We start from the raw sequence: 27,223 nt of genomic DNA on the forward strand, positions 1-27,223 counted from the left end.
ATATATTTTTCTATTCATCAAGCCATTAGTGACTTTTCTGCGTTGTACCAAACTGAAATTACAGGCTCCGAAACGTGCGATTTTCGCGAATGTTTACTCCGAGACAAGTGCGTGCACATGTGAAAACCGGTGACAAGAGCTACATGTACCATGTTTACGACTCTACGATTCATCCCTTCTTGAAGTACAGAACAGTTGAAGGTGTAAAAGTAAGTTTTTACTTACCATTAACTCGATTCAACTTTAGGAATCCTGTTCCATGCAAGAATTAGACATTGTCTTCTTCGCTGCACATACATTTTATACATGCGACTCAATTTTCAATATAGGTAAACTATGCGGCACACACGTCAACACCGAAATATAATTGGCTCAAAGGGTTATACTTATTATCACATTTGCTCGGACTTGTCTCAGAGTAAAAATTCGCGAAAATCGCACGTTTCGGAGCCCGTGACTTCAGTGTGTAGAACGCAGAAACGTCAATGAGGCCTTGATGGATAGAAACATATCTCAGGAGTATGGATGTGTGCTTTTAAAGACGGAAATAGCAGAAGGAAATAGAGAGCCATCGGTGGAACGAAGTATTTGGAAGTTCCGTACCGTCTCTCTTATATATTATGTTAGAGAGGATCCTATGTTAGAACGGGACAAGGGGGTATCTAAGGTATTTTTGTCACTCTGCATGATTTTTTTTCCTTTAGATTATTGTTTTCCTTTCTCAACATCAAGCTCGCGTCAAGCACCTGTGGCCAGATCCAGGTCAAATTTCAGCAACGACGTACTTTCGTCTTGTCTGTCAGCGGATTAAAGAAATGACGAATGCAATGCTCACGATTTTTGAGAAAATAAATCATATTCCTAGTAAGTCATGCAGGTATATCTCGATAAAAGGTCGTTCAAGTGTGCTGGGTCGGCTAGAAAGCGGCTACCCCATGCCGACACCAAATGGTGTCGTCGAATTCCACCTTTTCGATAAGGAATGCGCTCTGACTCTACACCACAACATAAATGTCCAAATATTAAAAAATGGGGTGGCAAGGGTAAGAGGAATCTCGGACTAGACTCGGTCAGGGATTAAACCCACAATCTCTCGCATCTGAGGCGGACGCTCTAACCACTAGGCCATCAGAGCGGTTGATTTAACTGAAGAGACCGCTCCAGTGGCCTAGTGGCTAGAGTATCTGCTTAGGAAGCGCGAAGTTGCTGGTTTGAACCCCAGCCAAGTCGTTCCAAAACCTTATTAAGAAAATGGTATTAACAACTGCCTCGCTTGGTGCTCAGCATAACTCTTGGACGACCATGTCATTAATCCGGCGAATTAACCTTTATTTTCACCATTGCGATCACAAACCCTTTCATATATAATCCACTAGACGGAAGTAGCCCATTCTACCGCGGGCTGAATAACATGAAGAAAGTAATTTCACAAGATAAAATATTTAGCTTGCTTTTTATTTCAGATTGGATCTGTTTATAATTTTATATTAATTTACAGAACAGAAATATGTAGTTAAAATTCGGATAGTTGAAATAACGGTTGATGACGTCATCACACTTCAACTATTAAAGACGGATGCTGGCCCCGGTAGATTAAAAGAAATGTGTTTCATCGATTTTGATAGGTTGCCACCTGGTAAGAGTATCTCTTGTTTGTACTTATATATATTTTTTCATAAAGAAAATTATAGTGGGGAAGAAAATATTAGTATCAAAAGATAAAACAGATTCTGCGCCGTGTTCGGTACAATTGTTAGACCCTAATACATATTTACTGCAGGATGCAAACTGGTAGAATGGGCTACTTCCGCCTGGTGAAAGGGATGTGACCGCAATGGTGAAAATAAAGGTTAATTCGCCAGACTGGATTAATTACATGGTCGTCCAGGAGTCATGCGTTGGTACGTCACTGTCTTTTGAATGTATATGTGTAGTTTTTCAGTCTCCTTGCGATTCTGAAGCGATAAAAGACGCGTGAGAAAAGTTGAATCGAGCGGAGGGTTGTGGTCACCGTTGCACTCCTTGTCTTCATTTGTATTATCGATAAGGTGATTTCAAGTTGTCTGAGATTTCGCCGTACATTGTTGATAAAACGTCAGACTCCTGTGCCAAAAAATTGTCTCTAGTCCTTCATGTAAGACCTCGACGCTGATATTTATGTTTTGGGCGTCTATACGTCTAGACACCCAAAACATATATATCAGCGTCGAGGTCATGTACGTAGGACTAAAACTGTCCCCTGCCACCAGAATGAAATTGTTGAGTTATTGAGTTAAAACATAAGATGAGAGGCCGTGTTCTAACACTCAATAACATTAATATATACAAGTGACTACTGTGAGGGCATAACAAAGAGTGGTATCAAAGAGGCAGACGCTTATAGGACTCATGTTACTATTTAGTCTTACATGTAAGACGCTGATATTTATGTTGTGGGCGTCAAGGTCTTACAGCCTAACTAACGGCGCTGTAAAGCGTGTTTTGGTGTCGACTAACATCGTTACGAAAGTGAAATTTTCATGAATATTTTACACAACTGACAACTAAAGTAACGATGCCTTTCTATGGAGTAAAGTCATAATGTTTTAGTCAGACTTTACTTACTCTGATGTCTTTTCTCTAATAAATTAAAATTCTCACAAACGAAATTGACCTGTTTTTAAGTTTCTTTGGCCTACATTTCAGTTGACTGGATAGCGATGAAAGCCGAGAATGCCGAAATCGGGTTAAGTTGAAATATTATTCTTTAACGAAACGAATAAAAATATATTATACCTATTGGAACTGCAAAGCAACGTTTCATTTCGTTCAAGAAACATATCCCCCATATGAACCTACTTAAACATACTTCGGCATACCTCAACTACTGTCTCATTGCAACAAATTCAAATGTATGTCAACGGAATATGAAAATGCGTCCATTTGCATGGATCATATTTTCATTCCGCCAGGATAAAGACAGCACAGTGAGTATACTAATTGCACATAAATTAGTGGAAGTGTGTCGATATAGGCTGCCAAGTGTGTGAGATGTTCCTGAAACTTTTATTACTCATTGTGATGTCAACGAGATGGTAATGCGCTATACAAGGCCGTTATTTGGATAGTAAGACATAGGACTAAAACAAAAACATGTGCTATGTCTTACATTGTCGGACTAGGTACTAATTCAGTTCCCATAGTAAACATACGCAAACACCATGATGTTAAAAATTCAGTAACTTTAAATTTCTGAGTGCTCATGATCAAACCTATATTTATCAGTATAGATGAAATCTGGATGTCAGCTTCTGTGTAGAATCTCAAGAATGAAATGATTCGGACCAAAATGACTCAGGCGAATTAACATGGATCTGTAACACTTCTGGACCTAATCGACCCGTTCCCTGTTTGAAGATATAGCCACAGGTTAGGTCGGGATGATGTCACGCGCTTATCCACCTAGCAGCAGAGAGGGCGAACAGATCATATGATTCCGACAAATAAATAAAACAAACAAAAAGTAAAATCTGTGGAAAGGTCCAGATTTTCACAAATAAACGTTTCCTTGAGATGATTTTATTTTTTGTTGAAACCAACCCCATCAATAAAACCTTAGTTCGAAAAGGTAGCTGAAAAATAAAGTACTCTACGTGTTTATTTATTTTTTTTTTGTTTAATTACTGGACGACCAACATTGGTAGGTGCCCTCTCTGCTGCTATATTAATTAAAAAATTGTTATATTAAAAATAATGGCACATCCAGAATCTCATGCTGCAAGAATAGCACGAGAACGATTAGAAGCAATTAAAAAATTTCTTCCCGTGCGAGATTCGTTTAGAAAAAATCTACAAGCGCAACAAGAAGCACAAGTTGAGTACGAAGAAGACACTAAAAAACTGTTTAAGCCCGTCACTGCAGCTACTGAACAAGTTACAACAGTCATCAAGGAGGATCTTCTTCCGGTATCAAAACAAACAGCAGTACAAACCGAAAAAATAGCAAGAAGAACTAAACAAACAAAGAAGATTTTACGAGATCTTCCACCTGGCATAGCCATGGAAATAGCTGCGGCTCAACCTCCACCTCTTGGTGAGGAAATACTTGAAGAAATTGGAAAACTTCGTACTGAAGTCGCCGACGTGCAAAAAGAGCGTGCACGTAAACCCGAACTAGTAGAAGTAAACGTGGAATTGATTGCAAAATTTAGGGAAGGAGTTGTTGAAGAAATTAGAAATACTAAAGAAGAAAAATTACCCGAGGTAATATTAAATAGCATATTTAATAAATCTAGTATTTTAAAACCCCATCATGAAAAAATAAATGATGATAAACTTATTAAATATATATATCGCGTATATTACAACAAAAAACAAGCTAGAGGTCAAAAATATGAAATTATTAAAGAAGAAGTAGAAAAACATAGAGGGGGACTGAAACAACAAGAACAACTCTCCCAGCATCAGCTTCCTCCACCTATGCGACAAATAGAACAACAACAATCTTCTCATTCACCGGTGATGTCGAAAACTAAAGAAATTTTTGGAATGACACCATCTAAGAAATCAGACGAAGGAGCTACTGGCAGTGGTCTGGGAAATAATTTTATTTGTCCTGATAATATCATTAATGATGTGTCACGGTTAGAGGTTCTCATAGGAGGAAAACGTGCCGGAAATAATTCACCAGAAATAATTAATGAAGCATCTGATATTTGTCGGCGATTATTTCAAGGTGGTATCATGGATATCGGCGTTTACCGAGAACTTATCGATGAACTTGTTGATGACTAGTTGTTAAATAAATGGTAAATTAAAAAAGATGATCATACATGATAATCATCGTAAACCCATGCAGGTCAGAGCGGTAAACTCACGATTACCAATCTACAGAGCTACTTACGGAGATGGACTTGGTGATGTTATTCAGGGATTATTTACAAGGATAGCTCCAAAAGCAGCACCTATTGCAAAACAAATATCGATGAAAGCTATCGATATTGTCCGTGATAAAGCGCCTGGAGCAATTGTCAATGTTGCTGGTAAGGCGTTCTCGGCGATCAAAGAAAGACTAGCACGATTATTGCGACGAAAACAACAACCACCGGTGAAACTGGCAAGTACTGAGGTGATGACCGCAGACGTAAGTAAAATAATAAATCAGGCTGCAAATCAAAAAATAGCGGCGATATCTGAAGAAGCAGAAAAAAATATAACAGCAAATTTAAGAGCAGGAAGCGGTCTTCGTCGACGATGATCATCATTTGAAAAATGGTAACTATAATAAAAATGTTCAAGCGCGAATCAGACCCAGCATTTGATATGGAGGCACCTGTCCTTAAGTACGAATCTATACGTGATTATCAGTTTTATTCTTATGACGCAAGACAACCAAATCAGCGGGGCAGAATCGAATTACAGGTTCATGATACAAGTAGATATTTCTTGCCCGCTGAGGCGTTTATTGAGGTAGAAGGTAGACTTGTAACGAATGTTGTAGCTAATACGCCATATGATATCAATTTGCGTGTTGGTTTTGTCAACAACGGGATTATGGCGTTGTTTGATAGCGCCACATACATGATTGATGGAAAAAATATTGAATCAATTCAGAAAGATGTTGATGTTGCCACAACAATAATTGGTCTAGCGAGATATTCTGACGACTTTACAAGATCGGCCGGTCCAACAATGATGTTTGCTAAGGATATTACCAACAACGCTGATCATGTTCAGTATACCAAAATACAGACACCTCGAGGTACTGCATCTGATCCACAACCAGCTGATTTTGAACACGCAGACAGACCAGCTGCTGCTTTTGATATTATAGGAAGCGTTAATGCGACTTACAACCTAGGATTTGCAACACGCCGAGCAGCGTTGTCGGGAGATAGCAGAAATTTTTCCTGTGCAATTCCATTATCTCACACCTTTGGATTTTGCAGAAATGTTAGAAAGGTCATCTTTGGAGCTAAACACACAACTGTGCTCGTAAGAAAAGGTGATGATAATGATGCAATCTGGCTAGGTGCTGGTGTTGCTGATGGTAAAGTAAATATATCAAAACTTTCATTGTGGATGCCAGTAATGACTCCATCTATTACTGAGGAACAAAAATTACTCTCTTTTATGGATCAAGGCGGTAAATCATTGCTATCATGGTTAACAGTAACCACAGATGCTATTCAAAGTAATGTTAATGGTTTATTTACATGGCATATAGCATCACAACAGGGTGTTTCTTCACCACGACATATTTTTATTGCGCTGCAAAATAATGACCGGACGAATAATCAAGAACATTCACATATGATATTTGACAATCTTGGAGTTAATGAAGTTTTCTTACGGATAAATGGACATCAAGAACCAGCTGAAGATATATTGTTAAATTTTGATCAAAATCACGTAGCGCGTGCATATCATCGTTTAATGTCATTCATGGGACGTGATCAAAATATAGATACTGGGTTGCAAATATCACAACTAGATTTTACAGGTCTATATCCGATTTATTATTTATCATTGGAACATCTTGATTTATCCAAACAATCTGTCGTTGATATACACTTTCGAGCTCGTGTTACTAACCCACCAGGTGCTGGTGCCTTCTACATAGCAATCGCGGTCATACTTAGCGATAAAGCCATGTTACTTGAAGGTGGTAGTGGTCGAATGAGGGTCGTTGATGCACCAGTGGAAAATCTTTAATTATTTAGAAAAATATATTTTATATAAGAATGTCGTATGGTCATGTTAATGTTACTCTGACTCCTGGTCAGGTAAAAAAGCTTCAATCAAAAACCGCCAACAAATGTGGAACTAAAATATCACTAAAACGAGATCAGATTAGTGGTGGTCCAAACAAATTATCGTTGACAAATAATCAGATTAAACATTTCAATAAAGCCCTGGAATCAAAAACTGGAGTTCAATTTCATCTTTCCCCGAGCGCCATCAAAGATATGGTTAAAACGGGTGGTATATTTCCACTTCTTGCGGCTATTCCAGCGTTAATAGCTGCTGCTGCTCCAGCCGTAGCAAAAGCAGCCGCGTTAGGTGCTGTTGGAACAGCTGCTGGAATGGCTCTAAAGAAAGCAACTGGAAGTGGGTACAAAAAAAAGGGACGCGGTCTGAGATTACCCGGTTCTCGCTGGGGAAGAGGTCTGAGGATTCCACGTTAGATACTCCAGCATCAAATTTTGATTTATTTGATGCAGCTAAAAAATTAAAAATAAAAGCCTTTAGAGGTGTTTTTATGCGAGATCAATTACCGAAACAACCGAATAAACTCGAAACGGGTATTATTAATCTCGATGAACGTTCTGGACCCGGTACTCATTGGGTATCATACGCGGTTGATCCACGTGGAATCGTTTATTTTGATTCGTACGGGTTAGCTCCACCCGTTGAATTTATCAAGTATGTCGCACCACTCCACGCAAGAACCAGAGGTTCCAAAGTTTGGTATTCAACGCTACCCACACAAACAATGACAGATCCGCCAATATGTGGCCGTGAAGTAATTAATGTACTCGACGCTATATCAAAATCATCCAAACCACCACATAAAGTCGTGCATGATTATATAAGTAACCGATTCGTTTCGCGTAAAGCGTTTTAAACAACAGGTCTTATTATAATGGTTGATATTTACGGAAGATCTTCTTCACGTGTTAAGAGAACATCCGGCGACGTTGATCTGTCGAAGTACGCAACTAAAGATGACCTCGCTGATATCATGAACCTGGCTGGAGTTGACCCAGATGAGGTTGTTATTTTTCAAGATCGATATGGTAAACTAAAAACGAGCAATATCAGATGGAATGATAAAGTTCGACGAGTACTCGGTGCAGTTGCAGATAATATTCCTGTGTTTACTGACGGTGGATAATCAAAGATTCAAGTATATCGTTTAAAACAGTTAGAGATGAAATTACAAGAAGCGTTGCTAATCGTGTGAGAAACACCGGCGACACAATGACGGGTGAACTCAGCATGAATGGAAATAAAATAGTGGTTTTAGGAGATCCAACATCCGGTGAAGATGCTGCAACGAAAAAGTATGTTGACATTAGCTATGGTACCGTAGATAATAAATTATCCACGTTACGGGCTGAGTATGATGTTCACGTGGGCGCTTTTGGAAGATTTCGAAGAAATTTTCAAAAAAACCGACGAATCTATAGATAAATTCTTCGGCACTCCGCACGCCATTGACATGAAACTCGTTGATATCAAAACTAACCTAGACACGATTAAACAAACACAGCAAAACATCGTAGCGGGGATTCCTGAGATCGTTAACAAAACCGGTCTGATTAAAATTCCAACCGGAATAACTCCCGGACATATCACAAACATCGTATACACATTATCATCGGGATTTGCAAGATGGTCGCAGCAAAATAAAACCATTAGCTATACTGCAACAGTCACTGGCGTGTACAGGTTGTCCGTGTTCAGTGCTGCGCGATTTGAGATCTTCACAACGTTTCCATGGCGTGATTCCACCGACAGGTTTTCCGGGGTTGTATCTATTATATTAAATAGCGGAACTGAAGAAATATTTATTCTGGAAGCAGCTGATAAGAAATTAACCGCAACATCTTACTGGTGGTGTTTGGAATTTGTAGCTGAAACACCTCAATTGGTTACTGCATAAAAATATATGGATGGTGCACAATACAGGTACAATAAAGCGCGTGAATGGCAGGCGGCGCTAAAAGATCAAGTCGAACAATATACAGTAAAAGTAAAAAAATATCGACGACGATTAGTTATCGTCGACGTGACTGTTTATTCAGTATCCGCTGCTGTTGCTGGAACGGGTGTTATATTATCAGCGGTGACAATGATGGCACCAGTAGCTGTAACTATTTGTATTTCAGCGGCAACAACGATTGCAGGTGTGCTCAATATCATCGCAAAAAAAATATGTACTTGCACGAACGAAAAATTATCCGATTACATAATAAAATTACACACAGCGACGGACCACCAGAACCAAAAAAATCTGATTTTACATCATCGAAAAGTTTTCATCATAATATTAAAATGAATTATACAAGTTTCTGGTGGAACATAGAAAAACTTGTATGGGATAAACGGGATCAATTTCGTGTCGATAAAACCGGTGAGTACTACTGGATCTTACACAACGTTGATGGCGGTAATTCGTTTTACGATTTGAATATCAATAATGTCATTCATATCGTAAATTCAGATCATGAGGAACAACTGGTTGATTTACGTATCCTCTTTTATGAATATTTGTCCGATGTGACATCTACGCCTGAAGAAATTATTAAACGAGTAGAAATTTTAAATAATATAGCTGATACTATTGAATATTTTCATAATAGAATCATAAACCTGGTTTTTGAATCATCAGGCGATCATAGAAGATTTTTCGCAACTAAGTACAAAATATCCGAAGCTGACATTGTAACGTTTAAGTTCCCTGATTATAATCCGGATAAATTAAGAAAATCTGTCAATGATGTCATTGATGAGTTTTATCCTAAAATACTCGACGCATGGAAAAAACTAGCACCATTAGCAGCTGTTCTTAGACATGATAAAGATCCACATGGCGGCGGCAGACACGTTTCTCCGGGAATCGTTAATATAACCAGCACTATCGTGGTCAGTCTGGTTTGTGACGTAGTCGATGGCAGCTATCAAATAGATCTCGGAAGATCAAATCAGGCTCAACAAGGATATATTTTATATACATTTACATCATAAGTTTCCCCCGGAAGTTTAATCGTGCAAGAACCAACTAATCCTGTTTATCTGCGGTGTCACAATAATATGTTAACACGAATAAATTTTAAGCTCACAGACCACCTCAATCGCTTAATTGACGTACGTGGAGAAGAGCTTGTGATAAATCTGTATGTGAAATCTTAATTAATCAAGTAAACATTATATAATGTACAAGCACGTGAGGGTTTTTATACACGACAAAGAAGTACTTGAAAACGCCATCAGAACGGCGTTTTCACAAAACATGGAGCAATTTAACGTTAATTTAGTTATTGATGAATACGGAAGTGAGGATTTCTTATTAACACAAGAACAGCTAGGTGAGCTCCGTCAAAAACATATTATCGAGATCATTTGTAGCAGAGATCAGATTCTAAATTATGCACATTCCAGCATTAAAGTCGATCAACTTAAAAAAATAATATTCCAGAATGAATAAAATAAGGAGCGGATTAAGAAATATTTTATTTTATTTTATCAGAAATATTTTATTTTATTTTATTTTATTTTTATTAGAAATATTTTATTTTATCAGAAATATTTTATTTTTTATGAATTTCAGTGAAAAATCAACAAATTTCGTGTTTTTGATGGGTATTTTACCCATTTTGGGTGATTTTGTCCATTAGATCGTAGGGGTAAGTTGCTTGATTCTCTAATTGATTTCAATTGAATAAAATATCAAAACCAGTAAAAACCAGTAAATCAGTAAAAAATTACATGTTTTTTGAGATAATTTTACTGATATTTGAGCTAATTTTACTGATATTTGAGCTAATTTTACTGATTTTTTCTAATTTTTGTTGGTTTTGGTATTTTATTCAATTGAAATCAATTAGAGAATCAAGCAACTTACCCCTACGATCTGATGGATAATTCAGAAAATAAAATAAATAATAAATCTGAGTACCAACTAACCCATCAAAATTACGAAATTGATCATTTTACATAAATCTGAGTACCAACTAACCCATCAATCTCAGAATAAATATATAATATTTCAGAATAAATATAATCTCAGAATAAATATAATAAATCTGAGTACCAACTAACCCATCAAAATTGCAAATTTGATCATTTTACATAAATCTGAGTACCAACTAACCCATCAAAATTGCAAATTTGATCATTTTACATAAATCTGAGTACCAACTAACCCATCAATTTCAGAAAAAAATAAAATATTTCAGAATAAATATAATATTTCAGAATATAATCTCAGAATAAATATAATATTTCAGAATAAATATAATATTTCAGAATATAATCTCAGAATAAATATAATATTTCAGAATATAATCTCAGAATAAATATATTATTTCAGAATATAATCTCAGAATAAATATAATATTTCAGAATATAATCTCAGAATAAATATAATATTTCAGAATAAATATAATCTCAGAATAAATATAATATTTCAGAATATAATCTCAGAATAAATATAATATTTCAGAATAAATATAATCTCAGAATAAATATAATATTTCAGAATAAATATAATCTCAGAATAAATATAATATTTCAGAATATAATCTCAGAATAAATATAATATTTCAGAATAAATATAATCTCAGAATAAATATAATATTTCAGAATATAATCTCAGAATAAATATAATATTTCAGAATATAATCTCAGAATAAATATAATATTTCAGAATATAATCTCAGAATAAATATAATATTTCAGAATAAATATAATCTCAGAATAAATATAATATTTCAGAATATAATCTCAGAATAAATATAATATTTCAGAATAAATATAATCTCAGAATAAATAAATAATAATTCAGAATAAATAAATAATAATTCAGAAATAAATAAAATATTTCAGAAATAAATAAAATATTTCAGAATAAATAAATAATAATTCAGACAGAGTTGCTTTGGTCGTTACCCGCTGACATAATTTTTCTTAAGTATCTTATGCGGGTACTGATTGTCTTTTTCGTTTGATACTCGCTGGATAATCCCGATCTGACCTTTTCTACTGCGACAGAAAGAGGAACAAATTTATTTACTTGATCATCGCTCACCATAGCCAGTGACTGAAACATAGTTGCCTGAATCCGCTTTATGAACTTATATTGAGATGACAGAACGTACTTATTTTCATTCTTAAGCTCTTCTAACGTTTCAAAATCAGATATTATTTTTTCAGGATTTAGTTCATCAGATATATTAATTCTGTTTTCATCTAGTTTTTTGATAGCAGAAATAATGTCATTGATATTTTCATGGTTCATTATATAATATATAAATCTTTAAAATAAAAAAAAATTATCCCTAGAACCCCTATCGAGTCTTTAGCGAGTTCGTCGGGATGTTTCAAGGACAGTACAGCCAAGAACTCGCAGATTGCCATCGCATTCTACCAAGTTCCCCAGGCACACAGAACATTTAATGAATGAAGAGCCCCTATCGAGTCTTTAGCGAGCTCAGATTATGCATGGACGGCACAGCCAAGAACTCGCAGATTGCCATCGCATTCTACCAAGTTCACCAGGCACACAGAACATTTAATGAATGAAGAGCCCCTATCGAGTCTTTAGCGAGCTCAGATTATGCAATGAATAACGGCACAAACATATATTATGAATGAACCTCTATTCGAGTCTTTTAGCAGGTTCATTATGCAATGAATGACGACACAAACATATATTATGAATGAACCTCTATTCGAGTCTTCTAGCAGGTTCATTATGCAATGAATGAATGAATGACGACACAAACATATATTATGAAATGGAACCTCTATTCGAGTCTTTTAGCAGGTTCATTAAGTATGTAATGAGATGCAATGAAATGAAATATATATAACGAGATGTAATGAGATGTAATGAATGAATGAATGTAATGAGATGTAATGAATGAATGAATGTAATGAGATGTAATGAATGAAATGAGGCCATTTTCTCCGCTCAACAGAACACCCACCCACAATAATCAACCCGTGGGAAATACAAAAACATGTATCTACCACGTTTGACATGATAGGATGGTGTTCTGACAGCGAAGAGGGGCTGGCGGTGCCCCAATTAATTATAAAAATCTCTAATATGCGTAACCACCCGACCAATTGTCAGTCATGGGATTCGATCCTGGACCGCGAGCGTCACAGTCCAATACGATACTGATTGAGCTATCAAATCTTGTTAGAAACATATGTTTCGAAAGTTAATATATAACTAAAGAACTAATTTCAAATATATTTACACTAAAATAGCGGTTTCTGAATAATAATAATTTCTACATTTAAATAACTACTCCTGCATTAAAATAACGGTTTCTGAATTATAACAGCGGTTTCTGAATATATCTGTATTATGCAGACTACAAATACCTGAGAAATCAATAACGGATTGTGAAATACACCTATATACCATAACAACGGTTTCTAAGCTGATTGTATACAGCTACCTGCGGATCAATAACAGCGGTTGTAAAATTGCCCTGATTCCTCGTAATGTTGTATGATGGGAAATATTTAAAAACCATAAATATGCTTCTACGAGTAATTAATTACGACGTAATTAGTTAAACTGACTAATTACGATCATAAAAAATCAAAAATCTACGCAGAAAACTATATATTATAAAGTAATCTCCCCATTACATAATCAAAAATTCAGTAGTGTATGGAGGACATACTGTGACATAAATTAAAAAATGAATTCAATGTGGTGATGATAGTTAATAATGTGGTGATGATAATTATTGATACTGAAAGATGATTTTTTGTTTATATTTCTTTGAGAAAGCGGTTTTATATATATTTTCTGCTACTTTTTGTACTGAATGTGAGTGAATATCAAAATATTTCGCAGCAGCACACATCGAACGAAATATAATTACTTTGCCAGTTTCTGTGTTTGTGGAATTTACCGCCCTTCTAGAAACTGTCTTACATCTTCCAGTATTACCACGTGTATTGTTCTCGCTCTGTGAGATAGCTTGTAAATTGGATAAATTATTGTTTTGAGTGTTCCCGTCAATGTGATCGATCACAAGACCGTCATTGATCACTCCGAAGAAACACTCGTACGGAAATCTATGACACAGATAATGTTTCTTTCCTCCATCGTATGTGAACATTAGATAACCATGATTATTGATATGACCAACTGGTTTTTTTAACCTGTAGTGTCTGATCACACCATTATGATCTGATTCATAGTTTGTTATTGTGGGATGTGGGACAAATATATTTTGCTCCATTATAATAATATTATTTGTTTAAATCATTGTTTGTCTGAAATCTTGATATATAATACTCCACGGATTTTATAGCGTTTTCACCATTATTATTTTTTTTTTGTCATAATATCTTTTAAGCTCTCTGAACCGTTTTCCCCCGCACTTTCCACATAATTTTGTTTTTCCTCGCACTCCAACACCACACCGCAGACACGGTATTGGTCCTAGACTTCCTCGTCGTATACTTTGTAAGTGCATCCAACAAAATTCGCCTCTACAGGATTTATTGCATCGATTTACTGAGCCTATCATCAACCATCTGCATTGAGACATTGTATATATAATATTTTTCATTTAAATATTTGTTTTAATTATATGAACGAGTTTGAGAAATTATCCCAAGCTAGGCCTGCTAAGTATAAATTCAACCTCGACAGATTATCTCCAGACTTGCCAGTACGAGATCTGGTTGATCCGAAAAATAAAAGTCTGATCTCGAAAATTCACGACGCCAAGAAGGAATTTTACACAGATGGTGCATCTCACACATGGTCAACGTTCAAGATTATTCGCAATACTGTCAAGGACGCCACAATGAATGACAAGCGAGCGGCAACTATCATTAACTACATCACTGAATACGAGGGCAATCAAAAATATTTCCTCAAAGTAAAATTTATTGTATTAACAGAAACAGGTAGCTGGATTATCCGTGACAAATATGATCCTGTCCTTGGTAATAATAAAACTGTCATATCAAGTAAAAATTCCAGACCGGATCTACTGACGGGTGTTGATAAACCGTATTATGAGCGAGCGTATCCTGTAACAGCGGTTATTTATGGAATTTATGAGATAAATAAAAAACCCACGTTGATAAACTGGCACCAATGACATTTTCAAGGTTAAATTGTGTAGCCGAACGAGTAATAGAACACTTCACAAACGTGATGCGTGGAAATGGATTAACTGATTTAAGACGTAAAAAAATAAACTCGTGGGCCGATTCAGTTAAGGATACAGGTGCCGCAATAAAAGATGTTGCTGAACTATGAAAAATATTAAAATTTCCAATAACTGTAGCGACAATAACGGGGGAGGTACTGTACGAATCGAAATATAAATCAAAAAGAGCTTCAATAAATATTATTGATCATAACGCACACGCATGGACCAGCGCAGTAACAATATTTCCACGTGATCGAACTGTTAGATTTTACCCCCCAGACAGTATGTTTGATTTTATCAACGAAATAAGTAAAAACGATCCTGTATCGGTATGGTTATTTAAAAGTAATGAGCAAGGTGAATTTGATCAGTTTGTTAGACCAAATGGTGAAATATATCGAACAGAATCTCTCCATGACGAGATGAAAAATCTCGCGGTTAAGTTTTTAGAGTGCAAGCACTCCACGGAAAATACTGACAAATTACTAACTAATTGTTTTACCGTTCCATCTGTTGCGGCTCATTTCACCAGAGAACGAAATTCATGGAAACCAACACGATTTGATTTACTCGAGGACGTACGCGCAAGTTGCGTCGAATACGGACATGGCGGATTATGGAATACCAAGTATAATTACAATGATGTTATTTCGGTTGATATGGTTGCATGTTATCCAGGAAGTTTCCTAGGATACGGAGATTGTTCCGTATACTTTAAAAGATTCGGTCACCCTACAAACGAGATGACGCGAGTGGCAATTAATGGACCATTACCTGATTTTGATCTGACTGGATTTGCTTGTATTGAATCATTCGAATTTAACGAAAATCTTCACAAGATTTGTTATGTTTGGTTTGGCAGACATTTTTGTGAAAAACGTTGGGCACCTATAGTTTTGTTACGATATATGCTAGATTGTGCGATACTGACATCGTTGGTGGTCAGTGAGGTAATTATATCATATTATGCACAGACCGAAGTTTGGTTGCCCATGCCAGATTATATCAATCTCGATGAAGTTATTAGCGAGTTTAAGGAAAAATGTCCTGATGTTTCCGAAGATGATATTATCAAAGAAGCTCCTAAAATTCTCGAGATTAAACTTAAAACCGCAAAAGATCTCGGTAGAAGAATTATAGGTAAATTTACTCAAGGTGGTGCATATGATCATAAAAGACATCACACACGATTAATTTTAGATGATGCCGAGTACGATTTTATAATCGCTGATACAACAGCGAGAAATATATTTGTAAATCGAGAAAATGTTTATTTATCCGACGGAACAAAATTGGGCACAATCGTTAGTTACATAAATGACGTCTCCCCACAGTATACTCATCTAAGATCTTCCATGTTGGCTTATGTTTCTATAAATTTATTATCGATGATTAATAGATTTCCCAAGACCGCAGTCAGAGTCGCAACAGATTTGTTTTATATTTCGAGTAAATATTTAGAATCTGTTATGAAATTTACAAGTAATGATGAACGATGGGGTTCGTGGAGAATAAAAAAAAGAAATATTACACAATTACACAGAATCAGCAGATGTTCCAATGAGAGATTTTTATCGTAAGGGTAATAAAATATCAGAAATGTCGAAAGCGCCGCCGGTGAGTGATCCAATAACCAGATATAAGACAGTATATCTCAATGGACCTGGTGGATGCGGCAAAACGACTCGAGCAATTAATGTTTTTAGATATGATCGTGCTGACACCCACACATAGACTTGCACGCGAGATGAAACATCGGCAAGTACAATCGTGTACGAATCACAGTTTCTTTCGGTGGCGCGGGGATACATGGACTCCTGAACGAATGGGAGAAAAATATATACCTAAAATAATTATTTGGGATGAGATATGTACGGTGTCATTTGATACATTAAAAACGTTTCTTCATTGGTTATTGACGAAAAATACCGCTATAATAATGTGTGGCGATCATGGTCAACCGCCGCCTTTTGTTGGACCATCTCCACATGATTGGTTAAAAAATTTCGTTGATTATTACGAAGAAATAGACGATGATCATAGAGCTCTCGATGCAAATTTGAAGGAGTTTAAAAAATTAATCAGATTACAATCAAACAAAATTCAGTGTGAAATATTACGCGGAGTAATCTCAGAGACCTCAGTGGGTGATTTTTTGAATTTATGGAGACCCAACGATTTGATAGTAGCAAGCAGAAAAATAATCAGAGACGATTTACAACAGCAGTTATTTCAACTACATAAAGAAAAATATTCAGAATTACCCGTACCGTTGTCTTATAGACCATCAGATACACGAAAACAAAATATTAATGTTGATATTCCAGGGCAGACTGAAAAACAGAATCTCGTATTAAATGATATTGTCGCCGTTGATATCAGTGTGGTCGAAGATGCATTGCGCGCTGACAAATCTCCATGGGTATTGGGATACGCTATGACGATCCACTCGTCTCAGGGATTAACTATTTCTGACACACGAGTCTGGATTGTGGACGATCGTATCGAGTGGTCAAATTTAGTCTATTTAGCGGTATCTAGGGTCAGAAAGATATCTCAATTACGTAGAATTATAATTCCTGAAATCGTTGATAAATTTAATATCATCGATGATGATATAATAAGAAAAAAATTAATCGGATATAAACAATCTGATAAAAAAAATAAACGCGACCTTGATCTTGATGTTGAATTTATTATTGAGTTAAAACAGCAGCAGAAAAATCATTGCACAAGTTGCAATTGTATAATGTTATGGCGGTATTCGAGTAATGATTCAAGACAATTTACCGTAGATAGAAAAGATAATAGTCGCGGTCATACACGAGAAAATACCATGCTGACCTGTCTCGAGTGTAATCGACGTAGAGGCGCTAGTGCTAGTTAAGTGATCGCGGTGGTAGTTGTGTATCCGTGGAGATTATTTGTAGTTGTTCACGTGTAAATCCACGTTGAGGAGCAGCCGAATCTAATCTGTAGATTGCTGGTCTACCAGTGGATCTTGTCACGGTGGATATCTTGTGTGTGGTAACACTCCAAATACGATCAGTCGCTCTTTTTTTACCACCTTCAAGTTCACCAGGCTCATATAAATATCTGACTGTGACATCACCCAATATTTTCTGTTTTTCAACATCTTTTCGTTGTGTTGGTATATTTCTTTTGTGACCGCGCTAATGGGTTTCATGTTGGTAGTTCGTGTAATCTCATTATTTAATGCAGCTATCACGCTTGGTAATCTTGCAACCCATTCGCGAGATCTTTTATCCTGAATAAATTCCCTCGCGTATTGATATCCAAATAACCGCTCAGCGAGTGTTCGATTAAATCGCTCAACAATTGCCTGATCACGATGAATTGCAGTATGCCCTCGTCGTATTTTGGTATTATGTTGTTTCATCAACGATGATACTGGACCAAGAAATTCCTTACCAGGATCAACCTGTAGTAGCTGTGGCCATCGCAGACCACCTCGTGGTCCACCACCTCGTTGATAAATTCGCTCAAACGCATCGGCTACTTCAGATGATGTTTTCGTCGATAACGGTTCTGCTTCTTTATATCTACTTGCAACATCAACTGCGGTTAACGCGTATTTGTACGTTTTTCCACGCACAGTATCATGCGGTAAAAACAGAATATCAGCTTGATGAACTTCATTAGGAACACTGACATCGAAATACGCGTACTGAATTTGTTTCGGTGGTGGTAGATAAATTTGCCATATTGGTTGTTTAGATAACCACGTTTTAGCAGTAGAATGTTTAACCGCTGCTGCATCAGCAAGTTTACCAATTGCTGCTTTGCCTCTCCAGTATCCTCTTGGTGAATAATAAATCGATTCCATTTATATATTACCAGCCCCAAGCGCTAATTTACTTTTCATCGCGGATCTTACTAACCAATTAGCTAATTTTTCTTTGATATTTTTATTTTTTATAGAATCTAGCGCGTGAATTAATTTCACATCCGCAATATGTCTATCTTGTAGATTTTTACTTTTATACGCAACATCATGAGCGTGACAAGTTCGATCAATAGCGTTTATTGGTTCCTCGCCTGGTTTTGGTTGATCTTGATTGTCGAGCCTGATATCAAGTCTGGTACCGGGACCGCAATAATTATATCCTGGTAGATGTTTTTCTCCGCTGTATTTAGCCCATGGAGCACCTGGAAACTTTGACATCAAATTAGCAATATCACCACCGCCTATTAGGTAAAAACGAAAATTTCTTTCTACCGCACACAGAACATTTTCCACCATACGCTATTTTTTTATTTTTTGTTGTAACCGTAGCTAAATCAACAGTTGGAGTTTTAAATCTACAGCGTAAACAATATAAATTCATGATATAATATATATGGATATAATTGATTTCTCAGCGACAAGAAAACGAGAGCCAGTTAAACATCATCCTGCGCTACCGAACTCCATCAGAATGATTATCATAGGACCATCTGGATCGGGTAAGACGCAGTTATTACTTAATCTGATAATGAGATGGTTGAAATGGGATAAATTGTATTTAGTAGCACCATCCGCTGATGATCAACGATGTTATGATGTACTTAAAGATTTCAGTGAAAACGCGCGATTACTGGATGAAGGTAATGATGTTATAGAGTTTATAACCGATATTGATGAAGCACCATCCGTAGATGTTTTAGACGGATTTATTAATAATTTAGTTGTATACGACGATGTGATGCTAGATAAACAATCAAATCCAGCTAGAATATTTTCCCTAGGTAGACATAAAAATACAGATGTGATCTATGTTACTCAACGATATACACAAATTCCGAAGGTGATTAGAGACAACTGCAACATTTTACTTGTTTTTAATGGTGTAGACACACACACGCTGCGAAATATTCATCAAACTTGGTGTGGTGGTGACATGGATATAATTAAATTCAGAAATTTCTTCTCACGAGCGCAAGCTACTCCGCATGGATTTATAACAATAAATTTACATGATCCAAGAACAAGATATCGTGTGGGTCTTGATAAAATTTTTTAATTAATAGCAGCAGAGAGGGCACCTACCAATGTTGGTCGTCCAGTAATTAAACAAAAAAAAATAAATAAACACGTAGAGTACTTTATTTTTCAGCTACCTTTTCGAACTAAGGTTTTATTGATGGGGTTGGTTTCAACAAAAAATAAAATCATCTCAAGGAAACGTTTATTTGTGAAAATCTGGACCTTTCCACAGATTTTACTTTTTGTTTGTTTTATTTATTTGTAGGAATCATATGGTCTGTTCGCCCCCTCTGCTGCTCACCTACTTTCCGCCATATTGCGAGGTGAAAACAATCTCTTAGTAACAGTACAATAGCGTTTTATATGTTCAATATTGCAAACCATTTTATTTTACCTTTATTTTCTTTATTATTTTTTTAAATTAGGAACTACCGCAAAGTCTTCTCAAATAGCAGGATATAAAACCACAAAATGTGTGTGTATCTAATTATTATTGTAAGTTGAGAAGTTGCGGGACTGCGGTGATGTGTATGTGCACAGGAACTACGTTTTAATAATAAAGTATGGCGAAACCTCAGACAACATGAAATCACCTTATCGGTAATATAAATGATTCCTGTGGTTTGAACCAGTACTTAATAATTTTTATATATCATACTACTTGTATTAACATTCCACCTAATTAATTATAGTAAAATCATTTGATGTGTCCTTGGTAAGACCAATAACACATTTGCAAAATAACGTAATGTATATACAACTTCAATGTCAACTGCTTTTAGAAACCCAATATTTCCGACCCATAAATCAAAATTGGTGCTATTTTAGTATCCAATATTTGGAATATAGTTTTTTGTAGCCAGTTTCCATACCAATTAAGTCTTGTCTTCAGACCATAAAGTGATTTTGCCGTTTGTGCTCCTAACGTTTTTTGAGATATACCTTGATTTTTTTAGACGAGAATACACAGCCAACTGACTGATTGTATTTATGTTGCGTGCACCCAGAAGGGCATGTGCGACGGGTTTATTCCCACACATCGGGATGCTAAATGTTCCTGGGGAAACGAATTAGGGCCACATTCCCCAGGCATTTATGTGCTTAAGGAGCACTGCTAATTTAGCCGTCAGGTCGTAGAACTATATGTCTCTAACGACCTGAATGAAGGGCTTTCATTGGTGGGAAAGGGCCCAACGCACACTCATGTTAACAATGAGTTGATTTCAGTCTGTATTTTCTGTACTAGCAGTCACCCAAGCAGTATGTAACGCCCACTGCGATTGATCGCAACGATGACGTCACATCGGGACACCTAGTTTTAGGCGGGTGGAAATTGTTCCACATCTCCGCTGTTATACAATGTCCGAGAAAGGCAAGAGGGCAAAGAACTCGTTAAGACAGCCTTGCATATCGCGCACTCCCAAGAATGCCAGCCCGTAGTCAAATTTAGTCTAGTTGTACTAATGGACAATAACAAATGCCAGTAATGTGTTAGTCACCTATGCAATTGGGTCCAATCAAAACAAGTTGTAAAAATTTCCTACGTCCTAACAATCGTAAAAATTCTAGTACATAGTGTACGTTGTAGATGCCCTACAAATTTTTAATAACTAATATGCCTGAGCGACATACAAAAGGTTTGGTCTGTGTTAGGTCATAAAAGGTTTGAATTTTGAATCGGTAGATTTACAGATCAAGTTAGTGTACATAATAGTGATGTCGAAAAGGGATACCAAACCAAAATGGTTCCCTGGGTAAGAGGCAGTATTGGTAGCCCTTAGAAGGGCTTTTTTTTTCAGCAGAAGTACCGTTTTTCTTCTGCTTCTTTACATTTCTTCACATTCCTTTTTCCTCTCAGGTGATTTCGGGGAAATGGTAGGTGTATAGCGTAAAAATTGTAGTTAGCTGCTTCTACTAGCTACTGGACTGGGTAGTTCTTGTAGGGCTCTTGATAGAATTGTGTAAGGATTCTGACACCATAGTGCCACTCGCTATTCAATTCTTTTTTTTTTTTTGCTTTTATTTATGTTAGGTGTTTCATGCGCGCGGTGCACGCTTATTTGTGTCCGACTGAGGCAAGGGAGGTAGTGACCAGGAAGGCAGGCGACCATCTGCAGGAAGGAGTCTGCTCATTCCAGGGTACTGGTCTAAATGGATGTACTTGTACGAATTTTGAGTTTTGGTTCTTGTGTCTGAAATTGTTCTAAAGATGAACTAGGTTGGATTAGATGGAAAACTCTGCTGCTTTAGTGTTAGTATGGTCTGTATCACATACGTAGGCCGCAGTATTACCTTGGCTGCCTTTCATGTTAGGGCTAGGTAGAAAGCAGAGAAGATTTTTTTTTAAAAAATTTTATTTATTTTTTAAGGATATATTTGGGATTTAAGAACACGGGAACCTTTGCTGAGTACTGATGTCCCTAGGGACGTATAAAAAGCGCCCGTCTGTCTATGCATATTTATCTGGTTTTAGAGAGCATTTGGGTGGGTTATATAGCCCAACAGCAATAACAACAACACTGTAGTAGTTTGTTACAATGTTTTAATCAGATAATTATTATTATTAAACATGATACAATCATATTTAAAGTTCTGAAAATCTTCGGTATGTCTAAATAAAAAAAAAATAAAAAAATTAGCCCACACGCTATGTAGATCACCTAGAATAATGCGACTGTTTTCACCCCAGCGGTCGTAACTATGCACCGAAAATGCCCGGATGTGAAAAAGTGCCTGGATTTCCGACCCAACCTATTTCAGATCTCAGCCCAGTCCCTTAAGTGTTTACTCCATTTAATATATGTCAAATTCACAAAAACTATAACAATGTCATATTAGCATTGGATAAGCAAATCTTGACAATAGACCAAGAAGTAGATCTCCGCCTTTTTTCCTGACATTACTGGTGTTAATGTCAGAAAAAAAGGGGAGATCTTTGTTAAGTTGTTGGTCTAAGGAAGCATAAGACGCTGTCCACTTTAAACCGCTTGCCAAATATATGAGCATTTTCTTAAATCAATGCTAAAAAACTGCATAATTCAAACTCTAAATAAAATGAGCTACCTGGATTTAATTTTACTCATACTGAGACTATATAAACCAACGTGCGCTCGAATAGTCTTTCCTTTCTGAACTACACCTTGTACTAATTATTGTATCAGTCCACTCTGTTGTCAACAGATTGAAAGCCAAACTTCACGAGTTTCTGTATTTTTCAAAGGTGCTTATTTAGCTGCTATGGCACATAATGAGTGAAAAGTACTAGTGAGTGAAAACTACATCTGTACACCAGTCTGCTACCCCTCCCCCCTCCCCCCTTCCCCCCCCCCGAAATTGAGTATTCGCTAAAAATAGAACAGGAACAAAAATTTAACTGAGAGGATTGGTTACTTACAAAGTGACGTATTCACGTGTACTGCACATTATTATGTGCACCGGTATGGTACAAGTTTATAGGTACAATGTAAGCAACTATCTAGGAGCCCATGTAGTTTGAAATATCTTAACCTTTACCATTTTTAGACAACAGTTAAAATGCTTGTTAATTTAGTGGAAAGTGATGATGATCTTCAACTAAACGGGCTCGTTACAAATGAAATAAAGTGTATAGGTCAATGGGTAGAGGGTTGTGGGTTCTAAATCTGTAGTAATGTAAACCAACCCCTCATTTTCTTAAATCAATGCTAAAATACTGCATAATTCAAACTCTGAATAAAATGAGTTTAATTTTACTCATACTGAGACTATATAAACCAACGTGCGCTCGGATAGTTTTTCCTTTCTGAACCACACCTTGTACTGATTATTGTATCAGTCCACTCTGTTGTCAACAGATTGAAAGCCAAACTTCACGAGTTTCTGTATTTTTCAAAGGTGCTTATTTAGCTGCTATGGCGCATAGTGAGTGAAAACTACATTTGTACACCAGTCTGCTCCCCCCCCCCCCCAGAAATTAAGTATTGGCTAAAGGTAGAACAGGAACAAAAATTTAACTGAGAGGATTGGTTACTTACAAAGTTACGTATTTACGTGTAGTACACATTATAATGGGCACCGGTATGGTACAAGTTTATAGGTAAAATGTAAACAACTATCTAGGAGCCCATGTAGTTTGAAATATCTTAACCTTTACCATTTTTAGGCAACACTTAAAATGCTTGTTAATTTAGTGGAAAGTGATGATGATCTTCAACTAAACGGGCTCGTTACAAATGAAATCAAGTGTATCGGTCAATGGATAGAGGGCTGGGGCTTCTAAGTCTGTAACAGTATAAACCAACCCTTCTTGTATACTCTTATATAATTTCATTTTTGACAAACCATTATGTCTTCGGCACTCGATAGGTGTTTTTTTTTTTTTTTTTTTTTTTTTAAATACATAAATTAATATACATAAAAATCATGCAATGTAAGACAAGATAAAACTGAAAATTAAATAAAGTTACCTGTGCTTTTAAAATATAACAGAGTATAAACCAGCTGCATACACGCACACACTGATGCACAATAAGCCATTCCCGATACACGAGACAAAAACTGTGGCATGGTTCCCGTATCCTATATAGTAACAGCCCAATGCAGAAGGAGAACAGTATAGAATGGTTGAACGCAATGAAATGGTAATAGTTGTGCTGAGCTGGCAAAAGAGAGTTTCGTAAATTGGCCGCTATTCAAATTTCGTAATTTAAGGCTATGGTGTTACTTTCTCAGCTACTTATGTTAACAAAGTAAAGATATGGATATATTTTTGGTGTTTTGTACTGTGTTTGTTCTTGAAATTGATATCAGGCATGTACACCTTCCATAGTCATTCAGCAGTATGCAGATAGTGAAATACCAATAATCGGCTAAGAAGAAGAGCTAGCCTCACATAGCGGGAAACACGTGAGTAGTTAAGTGGGGCACATTAGGGACAATGGGACTTAGCATTAAAAAGACCCCTGGGTCAGATTAGGGACAATGGAAATTTAACATGGAGAGAAATCGTGGGTCACTTTAGGGACAATGGGAATTTAACATAGAGTTTGGGTCTGTCTAGGGACAAGGGAAATTAACATGGGGAATAGAGTTTGGGCTTTTGGGATTTTTTTTTTTTTTTAAATTTTTTAAAATTTAAATTTAAATTTAAATTTAAATTTTAAAAAAAGGGGTAGGCAATGGAAAGGCTATCTCTTTTCGAGAAATATGGCTGGCCCTGAAAAGGGCCTTTGGGTTTATGTTAATGTATTCATTAACATAAATGGTACCGCATTGGTCTTCTTCTTGTCCTTAGGCTACGTCTCACTGTTGGTCCGTAAATCAGCACTCTTTTCAGGCATCCTTGTCTTTCTACGTAGATCCTACGTATCCACAGGCTGGTGTTTGTCCTGTGGACAACGGTCCACTTGGATCGGACATACATGGGTATGTCCGTCCGGAACATCATGGAAGACACAAGCGTAGAAGATTGCACATCGGTCCACATCTTGAAGCGACGAGAACAAGTGAATCAATGCACTGAACTGCGCTTATTTATAGGTAGAGGCAGGATTGAAACGGATTGAGTTCATTCACCAATCCAAACACGCGTTACAAAATTCAGTCAGCCGGCATCCAATCCGAAGAGAGTAGTCTGTGACGTCAGTTGGTCTATATAGATTCGCTAGCGCTTGTGTGCAGTCAATCTATGCGACAGTGATTCAACATGACGGAAACTCAGAAAACGATCCATTGGGGTGCACCAGCAGGGGAGACTGCCCAAAGGAACCCGGACTTACTTTCAGAAGAGGTGAATTGGGATTTTGTGGATTTTCTTACCTCGCAAGAATTTGTTCCGGAACCTTCGTTACCTTCTTCATTACCGCAAGTGGAGAATTTTAGACAGAGACAGAAAGAAGAATTGGAGAAATTTATACAACGACAAAAGGAAGCGGAACAAGCTTTTCTCCTACAGCAACAGCAACAGCAACAAGAAGAGGTAAGAAAAAAACAACAGCAACAACAGCAAGAAGAAGTAGCAGCAAAGAAACAAGAGGGTGAAAATCAAACGGCTACGGTACTGTTGGACATTTTAGCGGAGTTAAGAAGTCTGAAAGAAATGTATCAGACTTCTTTATCACGACCGAAGAGAATACGACCTTCCTGAGCTAAACACGCCAACCCTGTGACTAAGCCTGTCGTACCACCCTTAGTGATTTCAACCCAATCATCAGAAGTAGGCCTTGGCTGTGGCAAAGGCTTAAGGCAGTTAAAGTTGATTGGTTAAACTCACCCCTACACCAAAATAAAAAGGCCCTTTTCAGGGCCACCCACATTTCTCGAAAAGAAATACAATTTCAATTTGCCAATAACTCAAAAATAAACCCCACCCATTTTACCCTTATAGTACGTGTCTGTGTATGAGTGTGTGAGTGTAGCTTCTTATTTTAAAATCAAAACTCAAAGACACTTACCTTATATCATTCATGTATTCTTTTATCCATTTTTTACAATCCAATTCACAATTCACCACAGAACACTTTAATTAAAAGTTCATTGACTTCTTCTTTCTCCTTGTTTAGTCTCTCTGTTTTTTGAATTTCTTCACCGTTTTTTCCTCATTTTCTTCCCTTCTTCTTTTCTTCTCCTGTTTCTTTGCTTCTTTTAAATAGAATTGTCTTCTTTCTTCCTCTTCTTCCTCTGAAGAATCCCTCTCTTCTTTCGAAGAATCCCTCTCTTCTTCTGAAGAATCCTTCTTTTTTTCTGACTCCTCTTGTTTCTTTTTTGGGCAATCTTAAGACCAATGTCCTTTTTCTTTACAATAATAACAGGTATCTTGACTTTTGTCTTTTTTAGCCCCTGTTTTTTTTTTCTTTTTTGACGGTCTGGACACTCTGAAGACCAATGCCCTTTCTTCTGACAGATATAGCAAGTATCCTGACTCTTATCTCGAAAGGAAGGAGAGTAGTCCGTCGGCTGGTCTGAAGAGAATTTTCTAATGACCCCTCGCAAAGCTCTGACGAAACGTTCCATCTGGGTAGTCTCTTCCATCGTTCTCCTCGGTTTGAGAGTGAAATGAATAGTGAAAGGACAAGACACACCCTTTTTATATACGCTGGTTTGCCATGACTATAAATTAGTCTATGGTGTTTGAACTTGAGTCATTTGACGTTTTGCACTCAAGATGAAACGATCCTATTCATTCGAGAAGAAAGAAGAAGAAGAAAGTAAGAGGCAGAAACGTGATCTATCGCCTCGTACCAGGGCCGAAATCTTGGCACAAATTCATGCCAGTGATTTTGAAGAGGACATGAGTGAACCAGAATCCGAACCCTCTAAACCAAGTTCACCACCCTTAGTCAACCCTGAAAAGTAC

At 36.7% G+C, this 27,223-nt stretch overlaps 1 protein-coding gene across 1 annotated transcript in view; it reads right to left on the minus strand.

The window, feature by feature from the left end:
* Positions 1-24,486, minus strand: part of LOC149795966 (uncharacterized) — a 125,302-nt gene extending 100,816 nt beyond the window's left edge. The window contains exon 1 of the mRNA XM_089965886.1: positions 24,336-24,486. Within this exon, the coding sequence (XP_089822012.1) occupies positions 24,336-24,435 (100 nt within the window). The 5' untranslated portion in view covers positions 24,436-24,486. The remainder of the gene's footprint in view (positions 1-24,335) is intronic.
* Positions 24,487-27,223: the final 2,737 nt, after the last annotated feature.

The sequence above is a fragment of the Sinohyriopsis cumingii genome, chromosome 7 (genome assembly GCF_028554795.1).
Source record: "Sinohyriopsis cumingii isolate HCF-2022 chromosome 7, ASM2855479v2, whole genome shotgun sequence".
NCBI lineage: Eukaryota > Metazoa > Mollusca > Bivalvia > Unionida > Unionidae > Sinohyriopsis > Sinohyriopsis cumingii.